Source organism: Rhinopithecus bieti, unplaced genomic scaffold (genome assembly GCF_001698545.2).
Source record: "Rhinopithecus bieti isolate Rb0 unplaced genomic scaffold, ASM169854v2 scaffold_41145, whole genome shotgun sequence".
Lineage (NCBI taxonomy): Eukaryota > Metazoa > Chordata > Mammalia > Primates > Cercopithecidae > Rhinopithecus > Rhinopithecus bieti.
The window spans coordinates 1,682,400-1,692,373 of record NW_016817055.1 but is presented as its reverse complement, the minus strand read 5'-3'; the positions used below and the strand labels follow the sequence as shown (position 1 = coordinate 1,692,373).

Here is a 9,974-nt window from a genome sequence, read left to right as displayed (position 1 = left end):
TAAAAAAAAAAAAAAAACAATAAACAGCAGGCATATACAATTAAAAAAAAAAAGATGAAGTTTGGCATACAGAGTTCTTTGCTTTTATTTTCAGTAATGAAACCATTTAGCTGAGGTATGGATAATCTTAAAAAGAAAGATGCTCTGTTTAAAGAGTGAAATTGAAACTATAAAATATACATTAAAACTTATTCAAATAAATTGAATCTGGTCAACCCTTCCTTATGTGCTCATATGATGTCCAAGTTTAAGTATTGGCTCTGCCTTTTATGAGTTCATTCACTTTGAGCAAAACCCATAATGTCTTTGAGGCTTAGTAAAATTAACATAGTTAGTTATACATTGCGTATCTATATTGTAATTTATAAAACATGTTATATATGTGTGTCAATGTCTCATATATTATGTTATATAGTGTATGTATACACAGAGAGAGAGAGAGAGAGAGAGAGCACACACTTTTGGATCAGAGTAAGTACTCAATAACTTCTTATTTTTATTACAAATAATAGCCATTATTATTATCCACATCAATGGTGTTTATGATGTAATACAATGCTTCCTATGTTTTCACTAGTCTTATAAATAGTACATACATACTTTCAAAATTTTAATTTATTTTTAATCATGTTCACAAATAGACAGCATTTTTAAGTGATATAGTTTACTACTGTTGAGCATATTCACATGGTTGTGCAACCGATCTCTCGAACTTCTTCATCTTGCAAAACTGAAATCCTGTGCCCATTAAACACAATTTCCCCTATCCTTTCTTGCCCTTGACAATTTCCTTTATGCTTTGTTTCTATGATTTTGACTACTTTAGAAACCTCTTGTGAGTGAAGTCATATAGTATTTGTCCTTTTGTGATTACCTTATTTCACTGAGCCTAATGTCCTCAAGGTTTATTCATGTGGTGGCATGTGACAGAATCTACTTTCTTAAGATTACATAATATTCCACAATGTATACATCACAGTTTCTTTATCTATTCATCCGTCAATGGACATTTGGGTTGCCTCTACCTCTTAGCTGTTGTGTATAATGCTGCAATGACCATGAATGTGTAAATGTAGCTTACAGATCTTGCTTTAAATTTTTTTTGGATATATAACCCAGAAGTAGGATTGCTAGATAATATATAAATACTATTTTTAATTTTTTAAACTTAAACTTCCATACTGTTTTCTATAGTAGCCACACCATTTTGCACTACCATAATGGGTGAGAAGTTACCACTACAGTTTGAAATTAACCTTAATAATAATTTTATAGTGATTCTATTGTTTTTTAGCTAGATTTCTTTCTGTTAATTCTTATTCTTTATCTGACTTCTACATTCTTAATCTAATTTCTTTAGATTTCTTTCTGCTAATTCCTAGCAGTCAAATAGGAAATAAAGTGAGCAAACTGATTTAACTATGCTTTTTTCCATGACACTTGGTCTCTTGGTTCTTTTTTAGGGTTCGAAACAGTATCAACATGTCTATATTGGAGCTTTCTTTATTTGATACATTATCCAGAAATTCAAGCCAAAATTCAAGAAGAAATTGGTAATATGCTTTCAAATGAAAATATAATTCTTACAATTATCATTTTCTTATTAAATCAAAAAATAATTTTCTTTAAAGATGGAAACATTGGGCTGAAACCACCCAGATTTGAAGACAGGAAAATTTTCCCATACACAGAAGCTTTCATAAATGAAGTATTCAGACATGCCTCTTTTCTTCCATTTACTATTCCACATTGGTAAGCATATAATTCTTCTTTAAAACAGCCACTAGTGGTGGGGTGGAGGCATTGAAGAATCTTAGACATTGGAATAATTTAAGTACTTTAAAATGTATATTGTATTATTGTTTTAATATTACTTTAAATCTTAGTTTATTTTAAACACTATAATAAAATTTTGTGTTCAGCAAAAGTATATTTTATGAACATTTTCATTACTAAACTATGTTGTCATTAACTTTGATATTATGTGCACTAATCACAGTGTCAGAAAGATATGGAAAGTCCAAACAACAGATAATCCAACCATAATATGTATTTGGCTACGAAAAGTCATGCAAACTTGCTTAATTTTCATCTGAGGAGCAGAATTAGCTTCCTTCTGGTATGGATTTGTTTTTAGTAGCCTAGAATTTTGCTGGACAGTAAACTAAGGAAGCTAATGCTGTCACAATGAGATGAAACAGAGTATTCATTTGCAGATACTTGAAACTTTACTGAATCTTATTCCAGAATCTCCAGCACACAAACGCATGCCAGCATAGATTAGGTAGATAGCTTCATTAAATACATCTGTGGGGAACCAAACTTCCAGTAGTTTGTTCTGTTTTTATTCCACACAATTAAAATTATTTTATAAAAAACCAAAACCTGGAATTCTCAGTGTTTGTTCTTCCCTCTCCCTTTAAATAGTGAAGGAGTGGGGATATCTCTCTTCCCAGGAAACTGATGTAATCGTTTAGTAATTGGTGTGACAGCATGCACTGTCCTTAGCTAAGTGTCCTAAAGGGCAAGACCGCCAGCTGAGCAGAGTCAAGGCCAGACAGCAAGTGACAGTTCCCTGTATTTTGCCCCTTGTTTGCTCTCTTTATTCACACACAGTGGCTATTTTTTCACAGTGATCCATTTTGTTTTCTAGCTGCTATGTCAGATCCTCTCTCAGTTAAAGCAAATTTCATTTTAACGTAAGTTTTTAAAGAAATCAAAAAGTCCTACCTATTTAAAAGCAACTCTTCTGACCCAATAACTTTTATTAGGTGACTTTGGGTGCTTCATAAGAGTATTATCCACACTTCTGCTAAGTACCCAGGAACAGAGAGGCTCTGCCAAGTTTATAGGCATCCTTTGGAATGAAAGTGGTTATCTAATTAGGGCCCTGTAAACTCATCTGAGGGTCTAAGTGATAAGGAGAAATATGTATTAGGACATAGATATTCATTGTATTTTTAAAAGTAAGGAAATACATTAAAATGTGAAATTAAAAGAACTACGGCATTGGCTAATGAAAGCAGAGTGATATGAACCAGGAATTTTGTACACACAAAAGAGCTATCTTACTTATATTGTTCAGGACTGATCTATTCTATTACACTTGGACATTTATTGTTTTCCATGTAAAATGAAAAGGCACAAAATATGATAAAATAAATTTAAACAAACTAAATGAAATAAACTTAAGTAAAAGCAGCAAAAGTTTGCTATTACATATAACATATATACACACATACAAAAACACACAGGAAGGACCAAACCATATCCTAATAAATATTTATTGCATGTGCATTTCTTAAAAGTTGTGTGGAAAAAACCACATATGCACATGAAATTTAAGGGACATAAAAGGAGAAAGAGAAACTTTATAATTCACTCTTATATTTTAATACCAATGAAATAAAATTTTACATACCAGGTTTCCATAAAATAGAAGCATATAACTTCTGTGAGTAGGATCTGAGCAGCTGAATCCACAGAGGGAGTGTGGACCGGGATGTGTTGAGATAGGCAAGTGGCTATGCATGAGAAAAGGTAACCCTTCCAAAAAGCGAGTCTATTGCTTGTTCGGTCTTCCCCTTTGTTGGGTTTTGAGAAACTCAATAAATAACATTCATATTATTTGCCAAAGCTCAGTACCAGCCACAAAATAGACACAGGTGAAATAGAAATTACATTATTAGCTTTTTAAATAATCAGAGCTAGTTTTCACAATGTGGCTTAGAACTAGATCAAGTAGACCTTGAAACTGACAGACTTCTCTACTCAGTCTCTGGCTAAGTTAACACTTTCAGGTCTCCTGTGGAAGGACAAAATCTGACCCTCTAAGCTCAGTCTATTTCTGATTGTAGATGAAATGTATCTTCATTACAAATTGGCTAATCTGAAGAGAGAACCCAGAAGTAGACAATGCCTTCTCTCAAACTCATCAAATTGAAATGTTTCTGTTTCTCTTGGGGAAGTAAGTGTGAGAGAAGGTTAGAGAGGTAGGGAGTGCCACAGCGAAACATAAAATGACTGAATCCAATCCATGAATAATTATAGAGGCATAAAGGGGAAAGGCAAATAGGTTTCAGGAAGGAGTTTGAGTATCAGACTAGAAAAATAGAATATTTGCTTTAGAGGCAACTTAGAGACCATCCAACACAACCAACACCTTCGTTTCATAGCTAGGAAATGGAGTCACAGAATAGATAATTTGCCCAATATCCCACTGAGGGCAGCATCCAAATTTCAGATTTCCTTGCTTCAATTCCATTGTTCCTTCTACCCAGTACTAAAAGGTGTGACATTGTCTTTCTAATTTATTAATAATAGACACAAACACAGTGAGCACACAGAAGTACTGAATAATTCTCTTAATCATTTCCTGATGTAATCTGATCTGCCTGCTTATGGTCAGCTCTGTCACAGAAATATTGAGATAATTTTCTATGGAAGTGTGTAGCTCATAGAAGTGCTTTGAATATATTAAGTGCACAATGTGCTTAACACATGCAAGAAAAATAAATGATTCATTTGACAAGAAGTGGAAATTGTTTTAATTAATGAAAGAATGAAGATGTATAAAGATATATTATTATAGTAAAAAAAGACATAAATAAAAATAGTCTGAGTTGCAGGTGGCAGTTTAGAGATGGGTAATTTGAATTGACAGGATGTGCCGTAATGCTGTTTTTTGCTTTCTTAGTACTACAGCGGACACCACTCTGAATGGCTATTTCATTCCCAGGAAAACATGCACGTTTATTAACATGTATCAAGTAAACCACGATGAGTAAGTCACCAAAATTAATCTTTGGATAAATCTGCTTGCTTGTTTGGTTGTTTACTGTTTATTAATCTGGAAAAGATTTATAATCTTCTTAGCCAACCTTCACTCCTGTTTCTCTTGAAAGATATTGGAAAGTTTCTCTCCTCAGTTTCTCTCCTCAACTATAATGCAAATGGTGATATATTGACACAAATTGAGGAAAAATTCAATATAGGGCAAATCCAATTTCAAAAATGAGCTCATTAGGAGAGATTTGGGCCGAGGACTTTGCATGGTCATGGCTAATACATTGAAATGGAGTCTGAAATCCCCACTGCAATGTAAGCCACCAAGCAGGGATTTTTTTTTCTTTGTTTGTTTACTTGTTCCTCTACCCCAGCACCTGGATCACTGCCTCACACATAGTTGGCACACAATAAATATTTGTTGAATAAAATAAAGTTAGAAGTTCATCCATATCAGCTATGAAAGAGAGGGCTGAGATGAGAGTATCTAATGCAGCGAAAGTGAGGATAATCACAGTGGTGATGGTGGTGGTGGTGGTGAGAATGATGATTACACCTAGTATTTATAGACTCCTACTGTGGGCAAGGCACAAAACCTTGCAGTATCTTTCCTGAGCCTCAATTATTATTGATAATTGATCACGATGCATTGGTGCTATCACAATCTCCATTTTACAGATAAACCCTCAGCCAGGTTAAACACGTTGCCTAAGGTCGCGTGTTCAGAAGGTGGCAGAGGTAGGACTCAAATCCAAATGTGTACATTTTATATAATGGAAACCAAGCGCTTCCTGTCATGGTCAGGGCTTGATGTCTCCAGTAACTGGCAGAGACTGCATTCTTATGCACTAAGCAGACGGTAAATGGGTTATACAGTCTTTTCTCCTCACCCAAGATCTCATCTGACTGATGTTTCAGGCTGCAAGCTGTTAGAGAGGGAGGTGATTATCCTGTGTACCTAATGGCAGCTTCACAATCTCTGTAAACAGAAAGGTGGTAGAAGACAATGCATATGCTGTCCCACTGCAACACTTACTGTCACAGAGATTGACACTTCCATTCTCCACACCTAGGCATTTTAAAACCATTATAAGAAGAAATACTGCAAATGTATATTTAATAACATTTATTCTTTCTTAGTATAATCCTAAGTATTCTATTAATAATATCCTAAGAACTGGTGATTATAAAGAGTATTGAGTAATGTGCAAACAAACTGAGTTAACATGGGTGCCACTAAAGAAATACCATTTGTATGGAGGCACTTGTTTAAGCTGAATGAGTATGTAATTTAAGACTTGATATTATGGGAAAATTCTTCATATTTAATTAATCTAAAGCATAGGTCACAAACTCAAGCACCTATTGAGCAATAAAAAATACCAAAAATAAGTGAATTGGACTTGGTGAAGCATTGTGAGGAGGGGAGGTCATCTGCCACATCTAACTCAGCTCAGTAAACTGTTGGCAAGCAGGACATTGTTCCAATGTTGTCAGCTTTTGCGATTATAAAAAAGAACTTGGGGCCGGGCGCGGTGGCTCAAGTCTGTAATCCCAGCACTTTGGGAGGCCGAGACGGGCGGATCACGAGGTCAGGAGATCGAGACCATCCTGGCTAACACGGTGAAACCCCGTCTCTACTAAAAATAATATAAAAAACTAGCCAGGCGAGGTGGTGGGCGCCTGTAGTCCCAGCTACACGGGAGGCTGAGGCAGGAGAATGGCGTAAACCCGGCAGGCGGAGCTTGCAGTGAGCTGAGATGCGGCCACTGCACTCCAGCCCGGGTGACAGAGCGAGACTCCGTCTCAAAAAAAAAAAAAATAAATAAATAAATAAAAAAATAAAAAAAAATAAAAAAGAACTTGGAAATGCATATTTTCATGAGAAATCTGAGTTTTAAATGTTAGCAACAATGAATTATTTTTAAAAGATTATGAGAGAAAACCAAAATGTATTGGAGGACTGTGGAGAGAACTAATCCTCTAGGTCTGTGGCCTCTGGTACAGACAGAAACCAGTTTTTCCTTCTAGAGAGATGATGACATCTACATACAAAGAGGGTCAGTTCTTTGTAAAGCCAGGTGGGTCCCTGATATACGGTTTAGGCCTACAGAAAACATGCTAGCATTGGTTGTCATAAATAAGCCAAATATGGTGCATGTAACAAAAGATAGAGATAGAAGAAAGAATCAGGTACACAGTGATTTGGGAACTGTGGGCAATCCCTCAATTAGAGCTGCTTTCTGGAGACCCAGATCCTCTCTGTATTGTTGTGCAAAGGCCATTTCCTAAACATATTTTTTATCAGAGTGAGAGATGTGGCCCAGTCTCATCATTCTTATTTATTCTGCTTAAAGCAAAATATATTGAATATGTATTACTTTTTATTTATGTCACCATTTTGGAATATTCTTATGAGAATTTTATGGAATTCTTCATTTAAAATAATTAAATTCATGGCTAACCCATACCTTGAAGTTAGCTTGCAGGAGAGCCGAGCTAGAACTGGTTACGGGTTAGCCAAGAAGCCAAAACCATCCCAACTCCACGCAGAACTTCACTCCTCAGGTAGTTCATCTGCTTAGATTCACAGACTGAGTGGAGGGTTTCTTATTTAATTCAGAAAAATTGATGAAATAGATTTTCAAGTATTTTTTTCACTAATGAATTGATAGTCATTTCAGTGAAAATTAGGTGTAATTGTACTAAATCTTTATCATAACTAGATTTGTCAAATATTAAAGGAAAAAGTGACATATTCATAATTATATATAATCATATGTCTCCATAAGTACTTATACATACAGGTGTATATATACTTGGTTTATGTATACCTCCTTTCTCTAGATATAATTTATAAGGAGTATTCTGAACTTAAAGTAGTTCATGCAAAACAAAATTATTGTGGAAAAGTTGCCAACAATAGCAAAATGAGAAAATAATTTCTTTTAAATGTTGTTTTGTCTATTTTATGCAGAACTATTTGGGATAATCCTAGCTTATTTAGACCTGACAGATTTCTAAACGAAAACAGAGAACTGAATAAAAGCCTCATCGAGAAAGTTTTGATATTTGGAATGGGCATCCGGAAGTGTCTGGGAGAAGATGTTGCACGCAATGAGATATTCATTTTCATCACTACTGTTCTGCAGCAGCTCAAGCTGAAAAAATGCCCCAGAGCCAAACTAGACCTGACTCCTGCATACGGGTTAGTCATGAGGCCAAAACCATACCAACTTCAAGCAGAACTCCGCTCCTCAGGGAGTTCATCTGCTTAGATTCTCAGACTGAGGGGAGGGTTCCTTATTCAATTCAGAAAATAGATGATTTGAATTTACTTAACTAGCAATGTGTAGTTTATTCCCCTGAGCTATGCTATGAATTCAACTCTGTGACGTGTTTTATAAAGTATGTGGTATAGCTTTAGTTCCAATATGAGACTTAATGTCATGTGAGGATATTTTAAGATAATAATAAAGTGTGATGTAAATCAGAGGGTTTAAATCCAGATCTCACACAGTGGTGTCCCAGGTGTCATGTGGATGTGAGTGGAAGGGAAAGTGAGTGACAGATTGACCAGACAGACAAGGGGACTCTGTCTACCTTCCTTTTACGCTAGCTTCAGATAAACAGGCATATTCATCTTTGCTTTAAATATAGGGTTCAGAATAAGAACAAGGTTCTGATGTTAAATATTTTCAGTGATCTTGGGCATAGGTGCTCAGGAGGGCCAGAGAAGGGAGCTAGAGTAGCCTAGCAGAGAGCATTGCATGGTCACAGTAGATGAGCTGGGCTAGAGTTAGAGGAGTAGAGAAAAGGAGATGACAGGGATTGCCTCAAGCCCGTTTTGTATCAGATTACGTAAATTTGTGTATTAAATTTTGAATTGTAAGGCAAATTGGTGTTTTCACAATGTTGCCAACTTCTTTTGGTACATACTAAATATATATATATATTTGTATTATTAATAGTTTACCAGGACTGCGATAATAACAGAATACCAGAGGCTAGGTAGTATAAACAACAGAAATTTACTTTGTCACAGTTCTCAAGGCAGAAATTGCAAGATCAAGGTGCCAGCTGACTTGGTTTCTCCTGAGGTCTCCCTCCTTGGCTTGCAGACAGCTGCCTTCTCGCTGTGTCCTCACAGGGCCTTTTCTCTGTGTGCACACAACTCTGGGGTCTCTCCCTCTTTTATAAGAACAATAGTCATAATGTATTAAGGCCCCACCCTAAGAGTCTCATTTTAACTTCATTATTCCTTTTTAAATTTTTTTAATTTTTATTTATTATTTTTTTGAGATGGAGTCTTGCTCTATGGCCCAGGCTGGAGTGCAGTGGCAGGATCTCGGCTCACTGCAACCTCCACTCCCAGGTTCAAGTGATTCTCCTGCCTCAGCCTCCTGAGTAGCTGGGATTACAGGCGTGCACCACCACACCCAGCTAATTTTTGTATTTTTAGTAGAGATGTGGTGTTTCATCATGTTGGTCAGGCTAGTCTTGAACTCCTGACCTCATGATCCACCTGCCTCAGCCTCCCAAAGTACTGGGATTATAGGCACGAGCCACTGCACCTGGCCAACTTCATTTTTCTTTAAAGACCTTATCTCCCAATACAGTCACATTCTGAGGTACTAAAGGTTGGGATGTCAACACATCAATTTCAGAGTCGAGGGGGTGGGGGACACAATTGAGCCCATAATAGCATGTAATGAGAATAAAACTACATGCTGATTTTTTAAAAAATGCTTTTAAATGTAAGACTCAGCACTAAGTATATGCTTTATTCATTGAATTTGTTAATGAGCTAGGGCATATAAGTGAACTTAAAATGGACAGTGAAAGAACTAGCATTTCAGATTGAAGGTTTGAGGTGGAATTGCATCATAAAGGATGTGCAACACAAGCTGGGAGGTAAGAGAACATCTGGGGTCTAATTCAACTGGGAAGAGCAGTGAGAGAGGTGTGCCTCTCTAGATAATGATGATCTTGGCCAAGATATGACAATGGAAGTAAAGAACTTTTAGGCCATTCAGAGACAATGAAAATTAAAGTCAGGGCCAGGTGTGGTGGTTCATGCCTGTAATTCCAGTACTTTGGGAGACCGAGAAGGGTGGATCACAAGATCAAGAGATCAAGACCATCCTGGCCAACATGGTGAAACCCTGTCCCTACTAAAAATACAAAAA

General features: G+C 36.2%; 1 protein-coding gene across 1 annotated transcript in view; it reads left to right on the top strand.

Annotated features, from left to right (window-relative positions):
- The window catches only part of LOC108517688 (cytochrome P450 1A1-like), a 21,761-nt gene extending 13,137 nt beyond the window's left edge, over positions 1–8,624 (top strand). The window contains 5 exon segments of the mRNA XM_017855781.1: positions 1,464–1,553; positions 1,632–1,752; positions 4,697–4,783; positions 7,763–8,103; positions 8,106–8,624. Of these exon segments, the coding sequence (XP_017711270.1) occupies positions 1,464–1,553; positions 1,632–1,752; positions 4,697–4,783; positions 7,763–8,103; positions 8,106–8,131 (665 nt within the window). The 3' untranslated portion in view covers positions 8,132–8,624.
- Positions 8,625–9,974: the final 1,350 nt, after the last annotated feature.